We start from the raw sequence: 25,993 nt of genomic DNA, 5'->3' as shown, positions 1-25,993 counted from the left end.
ATTTCTAAAATTGATTGGGAAGTCTTGTAGGTACCGTCACCTTTAATCTCATCTTGCAAATTCAAACTCTCCCTGTAGCTGCACCAGGAATGCTTCATGCAGATGGAGGAGTAAGGTTTCTGGAAGCCTCCACAGGTCTCAAAACCATGGTTTGCTGTGCTCCCTTGAACAAACTATGATTTTCATACCACAGTACCTGGGAGTTGCACAACACTAAGCCAACACCAAATGCAATATTATAGTAGCATGATGTGTGAACCAGCCTCATATATACCAAGGCACATTTTAGACACCTTTTTTTACTATGTTGAAAAGCAGCTTGCTACAGCAATCAGGATGGTGGCTGGAATTTAAGGAATAAAGTCCAATCTACACTCTTAGATGAGCATGGCACTTTGCATCACAGCCATAATAAATGTTAATTAAAAAAAAGCTTAGGTCGCAAAATCTAGTGGGCAGACCTAATCTGCACCTTATTTTTAAATTCCAAGTTTTAACCAAACATAGGACAGAAGAAAACACATGTCATCCATTCTTCCTTCCCTCCTACACTGTACCCCTTTTAAAAGGGGAATTGTGCAGTAGGGAACTGAGATTGAAAAACAGCTTAGAATGATGCATAACATACAAAAGAGCTAAAAGGCCTGTGCCTTCATATTTGAGAACTTAATTGAAGAAGGCATGCTGTGTGAGGACTGGGCTGCATGCTGGCAAGTACAGTACAGTTTTTGCCCTGAAGTTAGGCCTCTCATTTTCTTCCCAACAAACCCAATAATTTCTTCAGTCCCTGCAGGGTCTCCAAAAGGCTTTACAGAAATGTATTTGTGTTCAGAAGGGAAAAAATACATAATTGCTCCAATTCTTTTAAACTATTTAGCTGCAAAGTGAGAGGGGTGCGTATGTGTATACCCACACATATCTATAAATATCTGTATCTCTGTGTATATACAAATTGTGAGAAATATCAGTCTCTGCTCCTTCCATTTTCTTTGACATGGAAGATGTAGCCCCTGGTTGTGTATATGCCAAGCTGGTAAAAGGCTTGTTCTTTGGTTCTCTGCATGTGTTCCAGAGCATCTACTTTTACTCCACATTCAAAGTCTGAGCAATAGCAGTAAGTGGTGGTAACACTGTTTAAGAGATGGAAACCTGTGAATTGCTAGAGAAGATTGTGCTGCTAGGACAGAAAGATTTACAGCTTCTCAGAGTGACTGTCTTCCATGGTAATCAGGAAGAACACGTCGAGCCATGCGGAGAGCCAAGTACATCAGGTATATGTTTCCTTACTTCCTTCTGTAGTTGTTCATCTGATGTTCCATGAGGAGGAATCATGTCAACAGCCATCATCAGTGGCTTCTATCTGAACAGTTCTCTGAATCTGCTTAGCTTTCCCCAACCAAACTTCAGTAAGTTCTTCTCCGCCCAAAGATGGCTGACACACTGCGGACAATCTCACGGATGCCTGCAGCCTTCTTGGTCAAGTTCCTCGAGTCCTGAACCATGTTAAGAAGTTCATGGAAGACCACTAAGGAGCCATGGTAGGTCTCAGCAGTAGAGATCTCAAAAAAGCCTGAGTGGGTGGACAGGGCCAGGAGTCGACCTTCCTCACTGGAGACAGTCCGCTGGTGCTGCAAGTCCCGTTTGTTCCCCACCAGAATAATGGGCATCCTTCCTGCCCCACTTCTTCTCTTTGAATGTTGTATCCAATGGAGCTGATGACGGGCAAAAGAGAAACTGGCACGATCACAGATACTGTAGACAATAATGAAACCATCAGCCCAACGGAGTTGTTTCTCATTTAGGTAGCTTTGGAGATTGGCCACCTACAGAGAGTCAAAGGAGGACTTATTACAGATGGGAATGCAAAACAGCAGCCCTTAATTCAACTTGAGAAATTACCACAGGCTTCAGAAATTGAACTAGGCTGAACCATACAGTTCTTCCTATGGGATAGTTTTCCCTCAACATGGCACCCTCTGGAAATGCAATCAGTTCCAACATATCTGGAGGCACCAAAGTTGAGACTCAGGAGGTGGCAGTCTCTTGATCTGTGTCAGGAAGCTAAGCAGGATCAGAATGAAAAAGAAGCTGAAATGAAATAATTTGTAATAGCAGCAGAAATGGTGGAGAAAAGGGCAAGGAAGATCAAGGATCAAGGATCAAAGAAAAGGGCAAGGAAGATCAAGGATCAAGGATCAAAGATCTGCACCAGGTGAAGATGAACTGCATGGTTTTTGGTTGAAACATCTGGCTAGTCTGCACCCACTCATTGCCAAGCAGTTTAACAACATACTGCAAGGAGGTGAAATTGAAGATCGGTTAACATCTGGTAAAACCTACCAGCAAAAGGAGCAGCACCAGGCAACTACAGGCCAATTCCCTGTTTGCCAACAACTTTCAAATTGCTAACTGGTGTGGTAGCTGATGCAGTCCAACAGCATTTAGTTGAAAACAAGCTCTTTCCATCTGAAAATGTTGCTAAATTGCTTGGCAATGAGTTGGGTGCAGAGCAGTCAGGTTTCAACCAAAAACCATGCAGTTCATCTTCACCTGGTGCTGCCCAATTCTTGATCTTCCTTGTTCTTCTCCACCATTTCTGCAGTTATTACAAGTTCTTTCATCACACAGATTGACTACAAACAATGGCATGACAAAGTAGCAACAATGGTGTATTGGAATCTCTGCAAGAAATACCACTTGCCTGCAAGCAAGAACTGGTGGGACCACAAAACAGACAATGTAATAGAAAAGGAAGAAGCTAAAGTGCTCTGGGACTTCAGGATTCAAACACACAACACCCCAGACTTGAGAAAATCACAAAATATAAAGACCTGTAAATAGAAGTAGAATGGCTATGGCAAAAGAAAGCAAAGATAATACCAATGGTTATAGGCGCCTTAAATGCAATCCCGAAATATCTGGAGCACCACCTGAACACCACTGGCACTGGCAAAATCACCCTCGGTCAATTGCAACAGGCAGCTTTCCTTGGAACAGCTTATATACCTTTAACATTCAACCCCATCTGCCCATCCCAGGTCCTTGGGAGGGACTCAATAGGTGGATAAAAATGCCAAATCCAGTCTAAACATCTGGCTGACTATGCAACCAACCATAATAATAATAACAACAGCAACAACCTCCAGTGAGGCACTACCTTGATGTGGTTGTGGGGCTTGCATGCTCCTAGGAGGATGAGAGCTATGCCAGAGGTTCCACCATACTGGACAGGACTCATCAAGAGGAGCCAGATGAAGAGTGTCTCTCCCATAAACAATATGGTGAGATGTAATTTACAGAAACCATAGACTGAATACTGGGGGTGTTGTAAACTATACCTTGAACAAAGAAATTTGGATGGTTTGCACACTGTATAAATTGGGACTGTTGTTGAAATGGGGCTTGTTAAACCTCTTGAAGAAAAATTAAAAGTAACATTAAATTGATAAAGTCCATGGCCCTCATTGTCTATACATTAATGGTCGGAGTATGGGAAATAAAGAAGATGACCTTGAGTTTTGATGACAGAAGGCCAACTCTGATTTAGCAGGCAGAATGGAGACCTTTTAGGATGATTCCCATGACTGGAATATAGGAACTGAAGGGTAGAAATTGTTCAAAATGAACAGAGGCAATAGAAAGGATGGGAGATTGCACCATAGGTGCAAAATAAAAATGAAAAAGTCTATGAATGAACTTGACTGCAGTGTGGAGAGCATCTGTCATAAAATTCATGAAGGAACAAATGCAATGGGATTGTTGGTTATGGACTTTCCAAACAAGGGTGGGTGGGGCTTTCTAAAATCAAACTGCAAGCATAGCGGTTGGGGTTTTTTAACTACACGTGGATCTATTGAGAAACAAACTGTCCCAAACATAGTCCTTCCATAAAATTCCTGATTTGTCTTGCTGACAATGTCTCCATATGTCTGGGATGCTTAGATTTGGATTCCAGCAGTGAACAGGGTGTGGGACTCCTAAGCACCCTCTTCCAACTCTGGAAATCTAGGATCTAATGTGACTAAGAATGGGAATGTCCCATGGATTGAACAGGCTAGCTGGGGGGGGGTGGGAGTTGTGAGTGTCATTGCAAATGGGGAAGTGATGCTCACCTGTGGGCAGGCAGGGTCCCAGATACTAAAGCACGCTTTCTGCCCAGCCATCTTCATGTTGTGGCTGTAAATGGATTCTGGAGGCAAGAAATAAAAAACAATATATGACGAAGGAAGGAAGGAAGAACAGAGAAAGAAGGGAGAAAATTAAAAAGTGGCAAGGGAAGAAAAGCATGAAGATATGCCACAGGAAAGAGACTCACTTACCAATATTCCCATATTCACCAATGAACCTTCGGGTCAGAAATCGAACTGTCAAAGCTGGAACGGAAGAGAAAGCTGGTGTAGCATCGGCATCTCAGCGAGAGCTCCTGTAATGCTCTGGAGCTTCCCTTTCAAGAACCAAGCAGCAGCTCTGGCAGGTCCTGCTGCACATCTCAGCGGAGGCCAAGAATTAAAATCCCTCTACTTTCTATACAACCCCCCCCATCCCAACGTGTTCTTTCGAGGTCTAAGAAAACCTTTTATACAAAAGCATCTGATTGGGCACCACTCACAGAACATTTTGTAAGAGCACAAACACCTCACTGTGAAAAATTAGGAAGCGTTTTCTTTTGTCCAGAAAAGTGCATGTACTGCCTAGAGAAAGCTGGACTGAAGATGTAAGCTTTTCCCCAGATGTGGGAGAACCGGGCAACCCCCCTTCCAAATAAGCACAACATAAACAATCTGAATTTCTCTGGTCCAGCAAAAGGTAGATGGCTGAACAGGGCTTGTCTCTTTCTTTGCTTACTGCAATGATGCGTCCAGAGCCCACACGTATTCATAACCAACATTTAAATCAGTTGGGGCTCAGAAGGCTTTCATACCCTAACTTGCTTAGATTCCTCACACATTCCTGCAAGGCAAAACATACCTCTTATCCTCAAGGAGCTTTGCCTGAAAGAAATCTCTCGAGTAACTCTCAAGGGGTGAGAGACCAGGACTGAAAATGCCCAGTCTGCTGCGTAGACTCCCAGCGGGAAGGCTAATCTTTATACCACTTCTTCAGGGAACGCGGCGCTTCCCTGGAAAACCCAAATCCCCGCACGGCTCTGTCTTGAGGCACGTGCGCAAATGGGGACTGGGGTTCTGGCTAGTGAAAAAGCAGTTTTTTAAACTGACCAGTCTTGGACTAGGGGCAAAAGACTTGCTTAGTTCTCGTCTTTACTGAGGAACTCGTGATGCGCTTGGGGCTGTCTGTTCCTCGTCTTACAACCCTGTAAGGCAGACAGGAATGCGAGGTAAAAGGACACTGGGTGGCCGGCCGGTCCCACTGGCGACCGCAACAGCCCAGATGCGTCCTGCAACCTGGGGCCTCCAGAGTGCGGTAGCCGGGAAGTGTAGTTCAGCCACATTTCCTCCATGCCAAACTGGCTGAGTGAGATAGGGGTTGTAGTCTGGAATGCATGGGGTTAAGTTAGGGAAGATGCTGTCCGCAGAAATTAGTTCCACCCGATCACCGTGGAGCAGGTCCAGGGCCGTTCACACGCCGAGACGCCGCTCCGGAGCGGCAGCAGCGGCGGCGGCAGCGGCAACTTACCCGATTTCCCCACTTTCTGCGCCCCGGTGACCAGGATGTTGGCTTCCAGTTTGGGCAAGCTCCCCTCGGACATCTTCCCGGCCCGTTGGAAAGCCGTCTTGAGTGGCACCAACATCTGAAATCTCGCTTCCCGCACGACGGACCCGCAGCCGGGAGAAGGAGGCGGAGGCGGAGGCGACGAACCGTCCCTCGCGACGGGCACCGGGCGCACCCGCCTCGGCTGGCAGGGCCGAGGGGAGGGCGCAGACGTTGCGGCGCTCCCTCGCCACCGGGGGGACCCCGCAGGCCGAGGAGGACGGCGCTTCCCGGCCGCCCAGGCGGAGGGGGCGGTTTGAAGACGGCACCGGTGGGGAAGGTGGAGGAGGAGGAGGAGCAGCAGCTTCCACCCCACGCGCCAGTACGGCGGCGCGCGCGAAGGCAGGAGCGACGTTGAAAGCGAGCGCGGCCTGTTTCAAAGGTAAAACCCACCCACGGGGAGGGGAGGGGAGGGGAGGAAGCGGCCTCAACGAGACGAGAGGTCCCCTTTCAGGGGCTGGACGAAGGGCATCGTCACGCGAGGAGCATTTTGCTCTTTGTCGCTTCGCTGTGCCCAGGGCAGTTAAATGCCAGCCGTGGAGCTTTGACTGAATTGCCAGGTTCACAGGCTGACTTGAGACTGCAGCCCCTGTATCTATGCAAAACATACGGACTGCCGTTTAAAATTCTACTAGAGTAAAGCTGCCTTCAAGTTGAGTTTGGCTGCTGGTGCTACCAGACTCGACCTTGTGGTTTCCTTGGCACAGCATAGAAGTCCTCTGCTACTGCCTTTTCCCAGGATATTTTCCAACTTCTGAGTCTGGCCTCAGCCCTGAAGCTTCCTGGTGGTCTCCCATCCAAGGACTAACTAGGTCCAGTTCTGCTTGGCTTTTCCAGCTCAACCAAGGCTGGCTAAATGCTGCCTACCAAGCCACACATGAATAACTCCTCTAATACTTACCTCCCTGTCCATGATAGTGATGGTCATGGTTTATCAGTTTTGGTTTATCTTTGATTGGTTTAAGTGAGGAAACACACAGTTGGCTGGGCTCACACAACATGGTTTACCAACTTCATTTTGGCTCAGTGCAGGTGTGGGAATCCATTGCTCAAGAGAGCAATATATGTTAATCCAATCAGTTGTTACTTAATACCTCAATCAACAAAGTAGATTTAAATATATATAGAATATATATCCTTTTTTCTTCTCCTAAGGCAGAATCCAAGGGGCTTCCACTGGCAGTGTGTGAGGAACTCTTCCTCCAACAAGCCAGCCCTGCTGAGTTTAGGAAGCTTTTGGCTGTGGCCCCAGAAGGAGAACGAGGCAGGAGCGCCCCCTTGTGACCAGAAAGGAGAAACTGTTCCCAAGGAGTCACTGGCCCCTTTGGGTCTAGGAAAATCTACTGAAAGTGAGAAGGTTCTCTGGCCAGTTTATAATAACGCTTTAAAGTTTAACATGCAACCCTGCTACAAAATTGTAAGCTCAAACAAAGCCAACCCACAGCCACAGTGTAAATCCAGGATACAGGAACACTGTTTAAAAAGCCAACTGATGCAGAGGTTTAAATTCAAAGGTGAGAAATAAAAGGGACTTTACCTGGGGCATATAAAGTCCCAACTAGTTGCCTAATGAGTGTGTCCCAAAGGCAGAGAGCCCCCATCAACAAGGCCCTCCTTCTGGAGTTTATCTCAAACTGGACCTTGGTATCACTAGATCCAGAGCTGGCTGAACAATTGTACTCAAGTGTCAGTCAGTGCCCCAACATCAAACTGGAGGGAAGTGCTGAGGGCTGTATCTCATAGCTGCATTGGATCAGGGGCAAGATAATCCAAGTATCCCATCTGTAGAGAACAGAAAGATAGCAAACACCTTAGGGAGGACTATCAAGATTCAGGAGGACTGTGATAGGCTGGAACAATGAGCAGCAAGATGAATTTCAGCATCCACAAATGCAGAGCCCAACATTTGGATAGGAACATTCAAAAGCATCAATAAATGTAGGGTGGGAGAGACCATACGTAATTATGTCTTGGTAGGTCTCAAGCTGAACATGAGCTAACAATGGGATGTAGCTGGAAAAAGCAGCCAGCACAATCCTTGGCTGCATCAACAGAAATGTCAAGATCAAGAGAAATGATTGTTCCTCCCTATTCTGCACCTAGAATATTGTGTCCAGTTCTGTGCACCGCATTTAAGGAGGACATTGACAAACTGGAGCATGTCCAGAGGAAAAACATACAAGGGCGGGCTGGAGGTGTTGGGGATATTCAGCCTGGAGAAAACAGACTAGGGAGACACTGTGAAACTGTCTTCATGTATCTGAAGGGCTCTCATAAGACGGGCAGAATTCTTCTGAGTAACTCCAGGATTCAGGACAAGAAACAAGGCACTCAAATGACAAGGGAGTCCAGTTGGAGATCAGGAAGAATTTCCTAATAAGAATTTCACCAAGGGAACAGACTGACCAAGGGAGTCAGAATGAAATGATTTATTTCAGTGGAGGTATATAAATAGAGGCTGGGTGGTCACCTGTTAGGGATGCCATGGTGGTAGATTCCTACACTGGACAGTGGGCTGGACTAGATGATCTCCAGCCCTGACATTCTATCAAACAAGGACATGATGGCTTAGTACATTTAAATCCAGTACATTGGCGGTCAATCTTGAGCACTATCTTATGGTTTTAAACGAACTTAAAGCCACATTCCTCCCTAACCTGCTGCTCTCTGGACTCAATTAGTTGCTAGGGCTGATAGTAGTATAGCCAAAACATTATGAAATGTAGGATACGTACCTGTGATGGACTGGAATGGTGGGAGGGGAGTAAAGAATGTGCTCTCATCTCCAGAGGAGCGAGGAAGAGATAAGTGGAGGAGACTGGCACCTCCCTAAGAAATTCCATCGGTGTGAACTGTCTGAGCCTGGGAACTGGTTTCATTCTGGCGAGATTCTTGTTAAGGGGTTGTAGCTAATAAACCTTGATGGATTGATTCTGCATGGTCTCCTGGAGTTCCTTGGGCTAGGCCCGACAGTACCACAATTTCAAGGAAGGCAACCCTCTGGGGTTTAGAAGCGCTTTGGATTTTTTTTTTTAATTAATACATTTGAAAATGTTGAGTTCCCTTTCTTAAAAACAACAAACAGGAATTTACATGTGTTTGTGAATAAAGGAAACAGTGCAGGTGGGGCACTTTGTTTCGCAGGCGGCCACCTTCCTGATTATCTTTTAATCAAAGAATCTTTTAAAACATTAACCCAGGTAGGAAAGAAAACCTCAGGTTTCATGTAACAGCACTGCATGACTTCAGTCTGGGTAGAGAGAGAAATGCCTTTTCTGCGTTGTGGAATCCCAGGTATTCCAGAGTAAAGCTGGGCTGATTCTGGAATGTGCTGGCTTTTTCAGCCCTGGTTCTCTGAGAAGACCAGTTCTTACACTCCGTACAGCAGGTCCCTGGGGGAGGGAGGCCCTGCCTTTACAGCGCAGCAGCCGCCCATGTAAAATGCCATTGATGACTATGGCGAGGACATCACATTGGATTAGAAGCGGCCTGCAACCGATGCAGGGTCTGTCACCCTGGGCTCAAATGTGCCCAAGCAGGTCAAACCAGATTAGAGGCGAGGGCCGAGACTTTTACTCCCAGGCTGGAGCGAGGGATTCCGTTCTCTGTTGCGCCTTGGAAGCTGCAAGTGAAGGGTGCTGGGCAGATGCTTAGGGCAGCCCTGTCTCCAGCTGAGCTGCAGAAGGGGGTCCCAGCAGACGGTCCCAAATGTCTAATCACTTCACTCTTCATGCCCAACAGTTTTCTCAGGCAAATGGGTCAAATCCTACATTGAAATGTATGCTGAGTCTGGCCGGAGTCGCTGGGAGTCGGGCAGTGTATAAATTTAAATTATTATTACATTTTAAAAAGATAAACGGAGGAAGAAATGTTGTTCGCGTCTACTGTCACTCTCTCAAGGAAGAAGACGTGGATGATGCCTTCCAAAAGCAAACTGCAGATCTTTCAAAGGGGCATGAAGTCACAGCAATCACCCTATGTCTGTTGGGAGACAAACTCTGCCAAGCACAGGGCTTCCAGGAAATTCCTAACTCACCTTGTTGACGACTTTCTCCTTCAGGAGGTAGAAGACAGCACAAGGGGTCAACTTGTTCTTGGCTGAGAAGAGGAAATACAAGTACATTGGGGAAAGTGGTTGTGTGACACTGGAATTGTTGATTTAAAGGGAAAGTAAAACTGAGCATAACAATTTGCATAATGGGCTTTAAAAATGGATTTCTGAGGGGTGGGATCCTATGGCGGGCTAAGCTAATAGGGAAAAGGAGCTTGGGATGGGCTCCAGAATTCTAGAATCATGACACTGGAAGGGACTTTTGACCATCTAGCCCAACTTCAGTGCAGGAATCTAGATTAAAGCATCCCTGACAGATGGTTGTCTCTAGGAAGGGACTGAAGAGGAGCCTACCACCTCTCAGCATCATTGGATCTGTTGCTGATCCTGTTAGGAAGTTTTCCTTAATATTCATCTGGAATTCTGCCCAAACAAGTAAACCATCCTCTAACTTTGAGAATGAAGTGAGCCCCAAGCAACCACTCCCCATCTGAGCCTAGGTTATCATGTGGTGTGAATCCACCCTACAATAGGGAATGTTTTCCTAATGTTTAGCCTAAATCTATTATTTTTGAATCCACTGATGCTACTCTTACCTCTGGAAGCAGCAGAAAAACAAACTGGTTTTATCTTTGTGGCAGCTCCTTGAAGATTTGGATATGACTGTCAGATCAATTCTTAATTGGTATTTGTCTAGACTAAACAGAAAATTCAACCTTTCCTTTCAGGATCTGGTCCCAACTTCCTTTGCATTTTCACTGCTGTCCCTGGAAAAAATTGGGTTTGAGGGGCAGTCAAGAAAAACAGTGATTAACCTTGGAGAGAACTTGTTTCATTTTCAAGTCATTTATTCCCAATGCTGCAAAACAAGAGTCAACAATTTATTTGGCCTTTGTGGGGGGCGATTATTTTTATCATTCCTAAATACATTAATCTAGTCGGAGGTTCAATATAGCTATCTCATTTCCACTGCAAATTGGCAGGAAATCCCACTTGCTATAACCCTGCTGTCAATTGTCAGCACAGAAGCAGCTTAGAAGATTTTGGGGGCTGCAAATAAAATACTATCAAACAGGTAGCAGCTGAGTTGCCTTCCAGATTGTAAGAAAAGAAATTATTAAGCTCATCGCTTTTGGCTGCTTTGGAAGCTGGTGAAGTGTTTACAGGTGGGGTAGGCAACCTTTTTGACCTGGGTCACATTGAGGATTTTGACAGCTTATAGCAAGGACATTTCCAAAACAGCCACTGTGGGAGGCCCCTGTTCTGGGTGTGACCAGTCACTAAGCATGCTCTGCTGGCCAGAAGGTATATTACCCCAAGATGCAGTCTGTCCTCCTAGTGAGATTCTTGTGGGGTCCAAAGGCAGGGCTGCAGAGACATGATGGGAGAGTTCCTTTTTATTTCTTGTTTTAAAAAAAAAATCTGTTTCTAAGCAAGGAGTGGAGAAGTCTGTGGAGCACCAAATGAAGTATCAGGAGGCATAGTAGCCATGTCTGAGAGTTATGGGAGTTGTAGTGCAATGCCTCTGGAGATCACCAAATTATTTGATGTGTCAGCCACTGAATGTCAAGACTGAAGCAGGAAAGTATTTTTCCCCAGCAGATATGCCAGCCATGATTCTCAGGTTGCTTGGGAGAAGGCTTAGCAGTGAAACTGGTTTGAAAACCAGTTTACCCTGGCAAGCGTAGGGGGCTGGGGTGCTTCAGAAGTCAAGGCCTCCCCACATTCCTCTGCAGGGTTGTGGTGCATACCCCTCCCCAGCCTGGAATGAAGAGATTGCAAGCTCTTGACAAAAGAGATTGCAGTGAACGGCTTCTACCTGTGTTGATCAATTCCCCAGACAAGGGAGGGAAACTCTCTCAATTCGTCCATCAGATAGAGATTCTAGCTTTCTTCCAAATGCTCATTCAAACACTAAATCAAAATCTTGAGCATGGAATGAATCAGAACATAGAATAGACTTTGGGAGGAGATCACAGTACTATACATATTCCCTACTGTGTGCCTGCTTGTAATCCCTTCCTCTCCAATGAATGTATACAAACATTAATTCCCTTCTTGCTAATTATCCCAGCACTTTCCAAAGGGTGGGGGAGTGGGGAAAAGGAAAGCACAGTTGTGGTCACATGATTTCCCACTTAGTGACTGAGTTGCTGGTCCCCATTGTGGTCACTAAATGAGGACTACCTGTATTCAGAGACAGCTTGGTTGAGGGATTACCAAATACAATTATTGTATTTACTGGCGCACAAAGATGAGGGGTAGCAAACACCTTAGAACCAGCAAGATGAATTTCAACAGGGACAAATGCAAAGACTTACATTTCGGTAGGAAGAATCAAAGGCATAAAGAGAGGACAGGAGAGACCATATTAGGTGGCAGTAGATACAAAAAAGATCTGGGTCTCTTGGTGGATCACGAGCTGAACATGAACCAGTAGGGTGATATAAAAAAGACAAATGGAATTGTGCTGCCTCAATAAAAGTGGACTGTCATGATCAAGAGACTTGATCAAGGATCTTACCATTATTTATTATATATATTAAATATTGTAAGCTGGCCAGATTCTTTTTGGAGCTGGACAGCCTCAAAATCCAATCAATCAGATTTCTATCCTCCCTTTTTGTACATTTTTCCCCACAACAGTGACCCTGTGAGGAAGCTGGGCTGAGAGGGAGGGGCTGGCCCAAAGTCTCCCAGGAAGCTTCTGTGGCTGAGGGGGGACTAGAACCTGTGTCTCCCTGCTCCTTTGCGCTTAGTTAAAGCAAAACTTCAATCATCATCTGTTTTAGAAATATATTTGACTCTTAAAATCAGCAAGCTAAAAATAAAATATTGACTGGCTGCTTAAATTTTGAATGACAAGAAATAATGAACATTTGAACTTTGAGCAGGAAGTGCTTAGCATCTGGGACTTTTGTTCTCTCAATCAAAAGTTGCCCCAAATCCATCTAATTCAGCACACCATCTCTGCCCAAGCAACCACTGTAAGTTTTCCTCGCTTGGTGAACCCCAAATGGTTGGTTGACTCTTGAGGCCCTGACCTGGAGTTTGTGACCTTCTCAAAATCTGACTCATTTAGTCAAGATGAACCATGTTCTCACTTTCCTTCATTACGTGTGTGCACACATGCGTGCAGCTTCGAGTCAGTGTTGACTCCTGGATAAGTCCCTGTAGTTTTTTTGGCAAGATTTCAGAAGTTATTGCCATTGCCTCCTTCCTAGGCCTGAGAGTGTGTGTGACTGGCCCAAGGCCGCCCAGCTGGCTTTGTACCTAAGGCAGGACTCATGTCTCCCAGTTTCTAGTCTGATGCCTTAACCATTACACCAAACTAGCTCTCTTTCCTTCCTTGTACTCCTTTAAAACTGAACTTGCTCACTTAACTGTAATTATAGATTATGGTTGTATTATCAGAGAGTTAGACTGGATTATCTTCAAGATCCCACCTGACAATCTGTGTTTCCATGGTTTAGTGAATTGTGTCAGCCCTGAAAATACAATACCCAGGTTACATATGTGATGCAAAGGCAGCACTCTGCTGTAAGTAGGTTCATTGTAAAAAAGTAAAAAAAGTATAAAATTCCACCAAAATCACAGATTGTGATGGATTGTACTTAGACCCCTCCCCTCAGCCTCTTCTATCCCATACTTGCTAGGAAGTATGTCAGCATTTTGCATGCTTCCATGAACACCTTTTCTTAAAACCCTCCAGAAATTTATAAACTGCAGTTTCTGTTCCAGGTCTTTTGCCCTTAGTAGAATCATCCACATTGAGGGAAGGCCAAAGTGGACAGGGCCCCCAGGTCTTTGGTGAAATGATGGCCCTGTGCCATGCATGTGAAAAGGCCTCTCGGGGGTAGTGGGTGCTGTGGTGGGAGCCTGACTGTCACATTAAGCCATAGAGCTGAAGAGCTGGGCCACTGCGTGTTCTGTGAGTAGAGCCAAGGTGTTTCATTACTTGCAGTTTAGTATGTGATGCAAAGCCAAGTTTAGCAAGAAAACGACATTGCTGTTTCTTTCCTACCTCTTGGGATGCAGAGATTCACATCCCATATTATCCATCATCTCATTCACTAAGGATGGTGGCCTGTGGGAATGAAAAATAAAAAATGTGCTTAATTCTGTTGGAATTAAATGGCATGTGAATCAGATAAAAATAGCGATTAAGGACCATGTTGTGCAAGATGATTTTCCTGAGCATGAAGCATGAATGTGGTTTCCACTTAATCTATGCTTTAACCAGGAATAAACTGCTGCAGTTTTTTGGCTAGATTTACACAATGTGCACTATGCCATAATTCTTAGTTTGCAATCCACAGTAGCTGGTTTCATACACCATGATAAGCTAGATCACAATGTGTTCATCAACCAGTGATGGGAGAATCTTTATTGCATCAATATATTCATATTGGCCCCTGTTTACACCATGCTTCAAGGGGTTAACCTTGATAAATTTATTATTTGGTGGGTGGATTACTGTGCTGGGTAAACACAGCCTATTTGGTTAGTCTGTGATTCAATATATTATGCACCCCCACCTCCAGCTATTAAAAAGAGCTTCGCTGCTGAGTCAAGCTGTCCCAGCCCCCAGCTTCCAACAGTGACTGGCCAACCGCTTCCAAGCAGGACAGGAAGGTTCTGGTGCCTGCCTGGATTTCTATGTTTAGTTCTTAGGGCCAATAACTGACAACCAATTCTGATGAATTGGTTCATCCATTACACCCATTGTGTTCCTGCAACACTGAGTTGGCGCTTTATCAGGAAAAAAGGGAAACATATTTTTGAAGAAACAAAGTTGGGCACCAGTCTTGTGTTCTCCTGTCATATTTATTTTGCAATTCACCATTTAATCTCTGAATAGGCATTTGTATGTTTTGGGTCCACTGCTGTGGTTTTTCAGAAACAAGATCCCCCTTTTAGCCACTCACTGATTTCTTCTTCCCAGGCAGAAAAGGGAGAGGCTGTGCCCAGGCTCTGTGGGAAACCTGATAAAAGTCTGTGTCCCCATCCAGATGGTATCCTAGTTCTACAGTAATAGTTGTTTCTCCCAGCAAGAACAACTAGTAACAAAGACTGAGAAAAGGTCTAAGCAAACAAGGAAAGTCCCTGGAAGCCAATGCCTGCAATACAATTCTCATTCATTTGCAGAAAACAGAAATGTCTCTGGCTGCAGCCCAATCCTTTGTTTCGGGGGGGCATCTAGAGCATCCTGGGGGCACGAGGGGGTGATGGAGAGCAGCCTCATCAACCTCTCTTCTGGCAAACAGGTGTGGCCAGGCACACCCACCGTGGCAGCCATTTGATGAAGACACCCATGTTTCCTGAATCATTCTAGAAGGCTTGCGGAGGAGAACATGGTACCCGACTGTTTTCTAGGCTGAGCCTGCCTGGGTGAAGCTCCCCTGGAGGGAAGATGCTGGCCTGTTCCTGGCTGACAGGAGGGAGGGAGGGAGGGAGCATGAGCATGTAGCAGTCAAAGGATGCTGCTGGATGGCGAAAGGGTGACTTCCAAATAAACTCTGGATGCCACCTTGTCAAGGACGCTTATAGTGAAAGCAGATATACAGAGACCCTCAGAACTGGGCAGGTTTGGGAGGCTTCCGGTGAGAAGAGATGGCGACAGGACGGCTGTAACTGCAGCTCGGAGAAAAGGAAAACTGCAGCGCGGATAGCCAGTGATCCTGCGGAGTCGAAAAGACGGGCGGACCACGGAGGCAACGCTGACAGAGAGCGCTGCCGGCAAAGAAATCTCAGCGGCTCCCGAGGGCAGGCGAGACCATCGCTTTCACTTTCATGAAAGAGTTCAGCCAGGGAGCTAGGAGGTAAAATCGGCGGAGACGGTGTTTGTAGCCCAGGTGTTTGGGCTTGAGTCGCCGGCCTTCTCATTTCTATTGAAAAGCCGCTTCTAAATAACTACAGAGGAAAAGAAAGGAAATAGATTTCCTAAACAGAAGAATGAATTGTACACTTCTAAGGGGGAACCACTGTTTCAAGACCAAGCCGGAAAAGGATTTATTTAATTAATTATCGCATATTGCCATATCGTTTAGAAAACTTATTAGAGTATGTTAAGCTATTAGGCTGTGTATAGACTATAGATAAGAATAGATATAGAAATATTCTTTGCTGAAATTATATATATTGTATAAATATAGAAATATAGTAAAATAGAAAAATAGAAAAAATGAACACGAGGAACCAGAATAGGAGGGGGTCGGAAATGGGAGGAGAAAGAGAGTGGCTGAGAGCCACGTTTGAAGATTTCACAAAAAAAACAACTCAAAGTATTACACAGAACTTAACCCAGCTATTAGAAATTAAAATAGACGGGTTGGAAAAAAGATTAGAACAGAGGCTGGAAAGGATGGAAAGAGGAATGAAAGAAGAAATTCAATGTATAAGAGAAAGAGTTGAGAAATTAGAATTAGATAAAGATAATGAAGCAGATCGAGTAACATTATTAGAACTAAAAGAAAAAGAACATTATCTCAGGATTAGGGGAGTACCAGAAAAGAATGAAGCAGAAATACAAGATACAATTGTACAAATGTTTGCAGATTTAATTGGATGTGATGATATTCAAGGAAATTCCCCTAAGAATACTAAAAAAAAGAAAAGATTATACATTCCTTATAGAGATATTAAAAAGAAAAAAAATCCCATATAGGTGGGAAACACTAGAGGGAGTTACTGTGACATTTCATCAACATAGATACAAGCTGAATACACTTCCCAAGGCGGAAGAGTTTCTCAAAAAATATAGAAAAGATATGGAGGAAACAGATCAAACTAAAGATAGAAGAGGTAAAGAGATAGATAGACGAAGGGGAAATCAGTGTTTACTGAAGAACAAAATACAGCAGCAACAACCTGAAATTCTAAAGAATTTATAGCCCTCCTCTCTAATGAATGAACTAAAATGTTTGTCATGGGACATAAATGGAGTAAATGCGCCAGTCAAAAGGAAAAAAATATTTCATTATCTAAATAAATTTAAGCAGGATATTGTATGTATTCAGGAGACCCATATCAGAAAAACAGATACTAAATATTTGACTTATAAAAGGCTAGGGAATGAATTTATAGTAGCAAATGAAAAAAATAAATAAATGGAATAGCAATATATGTAAAGCCTAATTTAAAGCCTAAATTGGTAATCACTGATGAAAAAGGGAGGTATATAGAATAGAAATGCAAAACTTTAAAACAATAGTGGTGGGCGTATATGCTCCAAATGAGAATCAGAATCAATTTTATAAGACTCTATTAAACCGTTTTATAGATCTTTCGTATGATAATTGGATATTAATGGGGGATTGGAATGGGGTTATATCACCGTCTATTGATAGAAAATCTGAACAAAAAATAAAAAATAATCAAGGAAAACTACCCAAATCTTTTTTTGACATTATAGACAATTTGACTATTGTAGATGCTTGGAGATATAAAAATGGCAATGTAAAAGATTATACTTTTTATTCTGATAGATATAAATCATTTTCCAGAATAGATATGATTTGGTTAACAACAAACTTAACGAACCAAATTATAAATGCAACAATCCTCCCAAAAACTTTATCTGACCACAATCCAGTCCAGATAAATATAAAAATTCCCCCCAAAATATAGAGATGGAGGTTAAATGAAAACCTTTTGAAAAAAAAAAAGTATGTGGAAAAAAGTAAACAGAAATTAAAAGAATTCTTTGAATGGAATTTAAATAATGAAGTGAATATAGCAACGGTATGGGATGCTAGCAAAGCGTATATGCGAAGTTATTATATATATTTAAACAAACACATCAAAAGAATTTCACAACAAAAACTTCAGTTATTATTAGATCAGATTAAGCAAAAAGAAAAAGACCACCAAGCAAAACCATCGGACGAAGATATAAAATATCAAATAAAAATCTTGCAACAGCAACTTAATATTTTGACAACAAATGAAATCAAAAGAAATTTGAGATATATAAAATAAAGAAATTTTGAATGTCCTAATAAAGTTGGAAGATGGTTAGCCTATAAATTAAGAAAGGATAGGGGGAAAATACTATTACTAAAATTCGAGATAATGAAGATGATTTAACTGACAATGAAGGAATTAAAAATGCCTTTTACAAATATATGAATTTATATAAAAAAACGGGAGGTGCCAATAGACAAGATAGAAAATTATCTTTCAAAATATAACTTAAAGAAACTATCAAAGGACCAAAAGATAATAGTAAATAATCTTATTACAGACCAGGAAATCATACAAGCGATTCAAAAATTGAAAACAGGCAAGGCCCCAGGTCCAGATGGATTTCTGGCAAGTTATTATAAAAAATTTCAAGATCAGATTGTACCACTACTTAAAGACTTATTTAATTCAATTTTGATAGGGAACCAGATACCTAAATCGTGGACGGAGGCTAATATTGTTTTAATTCCAAAAGAAGATCAAGATTCAAAATTATGTAAAAATTATAGACCCATAAGCCTTTTGAATAATGACTATAAAATATATACTTCAATCTTAACAGAAAAACTAAAAAGTATATTACAAGAAATAGTTAACCATGATCAAAATGGTTTCCTACCACAGAAGTATATAAAAGATAATATAAGAACAGTTACAGATCTAATAGAATATGCACAAATACATAATGAAAAACAAAGTACGCTCCTATTCTTGGACGCTGAAAAAGCATTTGATAATCTAAATTGGAATTTTATGTTCAAGACACTAGAGGCAATGGATTTTGGAGAGATTTTTTTAAATGCAGTGAAAGCAATTTATACGACACAAAAAGCCAGAATAGTGGTAAATGGAGACATGACACAAGAGTGTCCAATTGAAAAGGGAACAAGACAAGGTTGTCCTCTATCTCCTTTACTATTTATATTAGTTTTAGAAGTATTAACAGAAGGTATTAGAAAAGAAGACCGCATACAAGGGGTAAAGATAAAACAAGAAATGTACAAATTAAAAGCCTTCGGCGATGATTTAGTAATTACAATGCAAAATCCACAGGAGTCTCTAGAGCATCTACTAAATATTCTATCAGAATTTGGAGACCTAGCAGGATTTAAAATAAATAATAAAAAAATGAAAATGATAAATTTAAATGCGCCACAAAACAGCCAAGAACTGTTGGAACAGAAGACAGGCTTTCAAAGTGTAAAAAAAGTAAGATATTTGGGAATAGAAATTTCAAAAAGGAATACTGATTTATTTCAAAACAATTATGTAAAGATATGCAATAGGATTAAACAAGATTTTGTAAAATGGGAAAACCTACATTTATCATTATTAGGAAGAAAATCTACAATTAAAATGAATATATTGCCAAAACTATTATTTTTATTCCAAACAATTCCAATTTTAATTACGGATAAAACTTTCAAAACCTGACAAAGAGACCTGTCAAAATTTATTTGGCAGGGGAGGAAATCAAGAATAAAAATTAAATTATTACAAGACAGTAAAGAAAGAGGAGGTTTGGGACTGCCTGATATAAGATTGTATTACGAAGCGAGTGGTTTGCTATGGATAAAAAATTGGGTTACATTAGAAAATTGGAGATTATTAAATTTAGAAGGACACGATTTAAAATTTGGCTGGCACGGATACCTATGGTATAACAAAATTAAAATGAACAAAGCTTTTAATAATCATATTATAAGGAAGTCAATTTTTAGAATTTGGAATAAGTATAAACCTATCTTAACACCAAACATTCCGCTCTGGATCTCTCCACAAGAAGCTTTTACAAGACAGGATAATGTAGGAAATTATAAATGGTTGAGATATTCAGAACTATTAAACCTGGAAGGATTGTCGTATAGATTAAAAACAAGAGAGGAATTGGAAAAGGAGGGGTACCTGTGCCACTGGTTCCCATATTTTCAATTGAAAGAACAATTTAAAATAGATATCAAAAATTATAAATTTACAAAAGAATTATTATGGTGGGACACTCAAATCAGTACAAATAATGATCATATGATAGCCAAAATATATAAAATTTTATTACAAGCTAAAAGGAGGAAAGTTCAAAATAAAGATTGTATGAAAAAATGGGAGAAAAATTTTGGCTATAATATTATCAGTTATGGGAAAAAATGTGGACCAAAGGGTTACATTAAATTTACATTAAATTATAATTTGAAAGAAAATTTTTATAAAACGATGTACCGGTGGTACATAACCCCTGATAAATTAAATAAAATGTATAACACAACATCGAATGTATGTTGGAAATGTAAAAAGGACATTGGTACTTTATACCATATGTGGTGGACGTGTCCAAAAGTCAAAAAACATTGGGAGTCAATACATAAAAATATTTGCAAAATATTGTTAATGGAAATTATTAAGAAACCTGAACTGTACCTACTCGGATTTATGGACAAAGAAATTGAGGAAAAACATGGAAATCTTCTACTACACCTGATCACCGCGGCTAGAGTTGTTTATGCAGCCAAATGGAAAGAGGAAAATGTACCAACCCTAGAGGAATGGTTACTCAAATCTTTGGAAGTTGCTCAAATGGCTAAATTGACTGACCAGCTAAAAGATAAAGATGTTGATGACTTTATAACAAATTGGAAACCCTTTTTTGGCTATATGGAAACAATATACTCCATACAGATGAACATTTAGAGTAATAAGTAAGAACTGTGAATAAAATAGAAACAGAGACAAGATGAAGGAATCAAGAAAAGAAGAAGACATGTAAATAGTTAAAACTCACTGTTTAGTTAGAAGGAAACCCTGTTTTTAAAAAAATTTGTGTTTCTTTTTTCTTTTCTTTTTTTTCCTTCTTTTTTTTTGTGGCTGTGTGGTGTTGATCTTTAGGGTTTTTGTTTTTCTTTTTCTATCTGTATCTGCTCTTCTCATTTTATGTTTGTTAGGTATTTGTGTGTGTTAAATTTTATAAGCCAATAAAGATTTATTGAAAAAAAAACAAAAACTGGGCAGGTTTGGCAGCTTGAAAGATCTAATATGAAAAGGGGATGTGACGGTATGTCAATCACAGAGAAACGTGGGCTTCAATAAACAGTGGCTGGAAATAGTATAAGTCACTTGTCCCCACATTATAGAAAGCTTTTGGCAGAAAAAGGGTTTCTATCTGCACCTGCTTATCTTAGGGCATTCCCTATAAATACTGTAAAAATCCACCTGAAGTACAAAAACTGCAAAATTAGAAATGACCTCAGTAGCCCTTTCCAACGTTTTTGGGAAGAGAAGCAAGGGGCAGAGTTATGCAAAGCAGGGGACTCAAATTGGGACAAAGGGGAAGCTACATACTGCACCAGCTGCATTCACTAGACAATTTCAGCCTGATTGTTAAATTAATCCTTTTCCTGGATTTGCACACTACATGAAGCAACAAATCCATTAAAACAGGACTGCACAACATGCAAAGCCACAGAAGAGTTAACAGCAGCCAGGATGTGTGAATGCAGCTTTTGGGTCTGGATCCAATTTACCCTATTGTGAATTCAAGGCTCTACTGAATATGTTCAAAGGCTCTCCGTCACCTTTTCCTAACTACTAGACAAGCCCTTCTTCAAAGGAAGATTGAAACAGACCACCTTCTTCACTGAACAGAAAGTTATCAAGCAGAAAATACACACTACACCAAACCGCAATCCATGATTCGCAACCGCAGTGGCTGGGTTCACACAGTATCTGGGCTTCCTGCTAGGCACAGCTATAAAATTCTCTTTCTCTCCACTCTGCTTTCTGCTTTCCCAGCAGACCTGGGAAGATTAGAGAAATAGCTCTTTTGCAGAGAATCAGCAAGCCACAGATGTGAAGATCTGCGCATAGCGGCACCCAGGAATCTGTACCCTTTGACTCATCAATTCCAAGGTCAAACCCTTGTGATGCAGCCATTCTCTAAGCATGCTGAGTTAGGGTTCATCATGTTAAGAACACGTTTTGTGAACACAGCAACTCTGCATTGTTGATCCAAATTTAGAATTTAGTGTATTGTATTAGCCCAACCACAGAGTTATAACTACTAGTAGTACATGTATGTGTTCACATCTACTTATGACACCTTTAAACACACACAGAGTATAGCAAAGTTCACTAAGCTGTATCTTTGTTTAGTTCTGATTTAGCCTGCTTTGCAAAACTACCATCATGTTTTTAAGCTACAGTTCCTCATTTAGCATGATATGTGAACGTAAGTCAATTGTAATTTATGCAGGAAGTCCAGATCAAACAACTATGACAGTATGATATCTAAAGTGACTATATGGTTGAGTTGCACAGAATGCTCAACTCATGGAATTAAGCCATTTTCTGACACTCAACCCAATGAAACATATCCCACTGGCTGGATTCTCACAAAACACTCAGACACAGAAAATGAAACCACTCAACAAACATATGTTGTACAAATGTCACTGCTAAGTGTTTATCTAACTTAATGAAGTGAGCTGCTCTGTGAAAGAGTTTCACCATCAGGAATGTTATCAAGAGGTATTATCAAAAAGAAATTATCAACACCTTTAATCTATGAAAAAAAATTAAAAACCTATGAGAAAAAGAACAATTCCATTGTTGGGAAATCTTTTATTAGAAACAACCAAAACAGCCCCAAAGAGAAGACAAGCAAGTGGGCATACTTTCTGACCATGTCAGTTGGCCCAGCAAGATTTACCTCTGTGTGAATTTTGTATCATGATCAGGTTTCAAAAAGGTGAGCTTTTTCCAGCCTCCTTGAGTTTTCCAGATGTGTTTGACTATAATTTGCATCAACTAGCTGGGGATGATGGCAGTTATAGTCTCTCACAGCTAGAAGTTACCAGAATGGGAACAGCATGATTCCTAAACTCTGCCTTTCTTGTTTGGGAAACGGGGATTCGTGGCTAAATCAGGTTAATATTCTCTGATCAACTGGCAGCTGGGCCCTTGGAGAGAGACTTCTCAATGCTTGGTTGAGGGGAGTCAATTCTCCATTGTTTTAGCATTTCTCCCTTATCTGGAACCATCAAGGGAAGAGCTGAAGCAAACAGAACCTCCAAGGAGTGAGAAAAGAAAACAAGTGGGAACAATAATGTCTACATTTAGGCTATTTATCTGTTAAGGTCACCAAAAAGGCAAGATTCATGTCTCTCTCTTCTCCTCAACCAATCTGAACACAGCCTTGGATGTTATTTCTGGGATGGCTTCCAGCTGTAATGTATGTTCTCACTGAAGGCCGTGTGTTATCATCACCTTCTTCATTTGGGTCTTCAGCTATTAGCCATGCCAATTAAGAACAGAAGAACTATACAAGAAAGATCTTAATGTCCCTGATGGTATACCACACTGGTATGGTCACTGACCTTGAGCCACACATCCTAGAGAGCGAAATCAAGTGGGCCTTAAGAACCATTACTAACAACAAAGCTAGCGGAGTTGACAGTATTTCAGCTGAGCTATTTAAAATACTAAAAGATGATGCTGTTAAAATGCTGCACTCAATATGTCAACAAGTTTGGAAAACTCAACAGTGCCACGGGATTGGAAAAGGTCAGTTTACGTTCCAATTCCAAAGAATGCTCAAACTATGGCACAATTGTGCTCATTTCATATGCTAACAAGGTTATGCTCAAAATCCTACAAGCTAGGCTTCAGCGGTACGTAAACCGAGAACTACTGGATGTACAAGCTGGGTTTCGAAGAGGCAGAGGAACTAGAGATCAAATTGGCAACATTTGCTGGATCATGGAGAAAGCACGAGAGTTCCAGAAAAATATCTACAGTGGAACCTTGAGTTACGAATTTAATCCGTTCTGTGACTCTGGTTGCAACTCGAATTGGTCGCAACACGAGGCAAATTTTCCCATAAGGTTCAATGTAATTACTGTTAATCCATTCTGGCGTCCGTGGACCACGCGTCAGGGGCAGAAAAATGCCCACGGACCACGTGTCAGGGGCGGAAAATGGCCGCGGACCACGCAGCAGGGTGGAAAAACGGCCGCGGACCACGTGGAACGGGCAGAAAAACGGCCGCGGATCATGTGGAACGGGCGGAAAAATGGCCGTAGACCACGTGGAACGGGCAGAAAATGGCTGCGGATCCGGTTTGTAAGTCGAGGCAAGTTCGCAAGTCGAGGTAAATTTTTGGGTTCGGAGCTGATCGTATCTCAAAAAATTCGTAAGTAGGGGCATTCGTAACTAGAGGTACCACTGTACTTCTGCTTCATGGACTGTGCAAAAGCCTTTGATTGTGTGGATCACAACAAACTGTGGCAAATTCTTAAAGAGATGGGGGTACCAGACTACCTTACCTGTCTCCTGAGAAATCTGTATGTGGGCCAAGAAGCAACAGTTAGAACTGGTCACGGAACAACCGTGGTTTAAAATAGGGAAAGGAGTGCAACAAGGCTGTTTATTTAACTTATATGCAGGGTACATCATAAGAAATGCCGGGCTGAAAGAATCACAAGCCGAAATTAAGATTGCAGTGAGAAATATCAACAACCTCAGATATGCACCCTAATGGCAGAAAGTAAAGAAGAACTAAAGAGCCTGTTGATGAGAGTGAAAGAGGAGAGTGCAAAAGCTGGCTTGAAGCTCAACATTAAAAAAACTAAGATCATGGCATCTGGACCCATCAATTCCTGGCTACCAGGTTCAGCCCAAGAATCACACGAGAGAGTCCAGAAATCTACTTAGCTTCTTTATTAGTTTGCACCTTTATTAGTTTGCACCTAATAGACAGAATCTCACCAGATTAACTCTAATTCCCCAACGAGAGCAACTATGACCATCAAGCCCTCAGGGAGGGATCAGTTTCTTCCTCACTTTCACACAGTCCAGCTGGGGGCTGAGGAGATGCCTGGAATGTCACTCCCCCTCCCTGTAACCTTGAAGCTCCATACCAGAATCCTCCCCACTCATGTCTTCCATCACACTGGCAAATAGAAGGGGTAGAAATGGAAGCATTAACAGACTTCATTTATTTGGGCTCCAAGATCACCACAGATGAAGACTGCATCCATGAAATTAAAAGATGCTTGCTCCTTGGGAGGAAAGCTATAGCAAACCTAGACAGCATATTAAAAAGCAGAGACATCACCTTGCCGACAAAGATCCGCATAGTCAAAGATATGGTTTTTCCAATAGCAATGTATGGCTGTGAGAGCTGGACCATAAGGAAGGCTGAGCACCGAAGAATTGATGCCTTTGAATTGTGGTGCTAGAGAAGACTCTTAGGAGTCCTTTGGAAGGACTAGAAGGTCAAACCAGTCAATCCTAATGTCAGAACCTGCATCACCCAACTGTTGTTTTCCATTGTACTGCATTCGTTGGGAGTTGGATTGATTTGTTTCTGCCACTTGTAACTAAGGAGGCGGGGGTGGCTGTTAATGGTTGTAAGGGGAGTTGGGAAGCAGCTTAACCATATATGGGCAATTTAGACTGGCTTGATTGCTGGCCAGGCAGCTGGGGCCCAAAGAACCAGGAAAAAGCTCGGGGAGGAAGGAGAGAGGTCAACAACAGGTGAAGAGGAGTCACGACGCCAGGCAATAAGGGGAGGGGGGATAAATAGAGGGAGGTTTACCCAAGGCATTAGTTTTAGCAATATTCTGTTTACAAGCTACATGTACACCTTAATAAAGAAGTATTTGTCTGAACCAAGACTGGTTGTGTGAGAATGCTTCAGAATCGAGAGTTGGACATCGTGGACTTGACACCTAAAGGAAATCAACCCTGACTGGAAGGATTGATACTGAAGGAAATCAACCCTGACTGCAACTATTGATACTTAAGCTCAAGCTTTGCTTCACGCTATACTGGAGCTGCCTAGCGGGCAATTGAAGGCAGTCTTCCACTCATCGCCCTCACGTATCTGGACTCGGAAATACGCCTCCCTCAAGTCCAGTTTCGTAAACACCTTCCCTTGGACAGGTGGGATAGTAAGTCCTTCATCAGTGGGAGTGGGTAATTGTACTCGGTGCTGATAGCATTCAGCCTCCCATAGTCCATGCACAATCTTAGGGAGCTATGCTTTTTCTCCCAGAAAAGCACCGGGGCCGCCATTGGGGATTTCGCTGGTTGGATGAACCCCCTTTCCAGGTTCTTATCGATGAATTCCCTCAGGGCAGCTAGCTCCTTCCCCGACATGGAATACATCTTTGGCTTTGGTAGCTTTGCCCCGGGCTCCAACTCTATGACGCAGTCGCTGGATTGGTGGGGTGGTTAGCTGGTCCAAGTCTGCTTTGCTAAACACCTCCACCAGGT

At 42.2% G+C, this 25,993-nt stretch overlaps 1 protein-coding gene across 1 annotated transcript in view; it reads right to left on the bottom strand.

Annotated features, from left to right (window-relative positions):
* Positions 1-331: 331 nt before the first annotated feature.
* LOC103049595 (ras-related and estrogen-regulated growth inhibitor-like protein A) overlaps positions 332-25,993 on the bottom strand; it is a 39,846-nt gene continuing 14,184 nt past the window's right edge. The window contains exons 2-8 of the mRNA XM_088151123.1: positions 13,785-13,847; positions 10,357-10,527; positions 9,746-9,807; positions 5,635-7,491; positions 4,320-4,373; positions 4,113-4,189; positions 332-1,823 (exon numbers count right to left, since the gene is read on the bottom strand). Of these exons, the coding sequence (XP_088007249.1) occupies positions 1,404-1,823; positions 4,113-4,189; positions 4,320-4,373; positions 5,635-5,749 (666 nt within the window). The 5' untranslated portion in view covers positions 5,750-7,491; positions 9,746-9,807; positions 10,357-10,527; positions 13,785-13,847 and the 3' untranslated portion in view covers positions 332-1,403. The remainder of the gene's footprint in view (positions 1,824-4,112; positions 4,190-4,319; positions 4,374-5,634; positions 7,492-9,745; positions 9,808-10,356; positions 10,528-13,784; positions 13,848-25,993) is intronic.

The sequence above is a fragment of the Python bivittatus genome, unplaced genomic scaffold (assembly GCF_059951505.1).
Source record: "Python bivittatus isolate LINGU-HERP-01145 unplaced genomic scaffold, Pbiv_v1 ctg000660_np1212, whole genome shotgun sequence".
In the NCBI taxonomy this organism is placed as follows: domain Eukaryota; kingdom Metazoa; phylum Chordata; class Lepidosauria; order Squamata; family Pythonidae; genus Python; species Python bivittatus.
The sequence above is the reverse complement of the archived record's forward strand: the minus strand, read 5'-3'. Positions and strand labels throughout refer to the sequence as shown.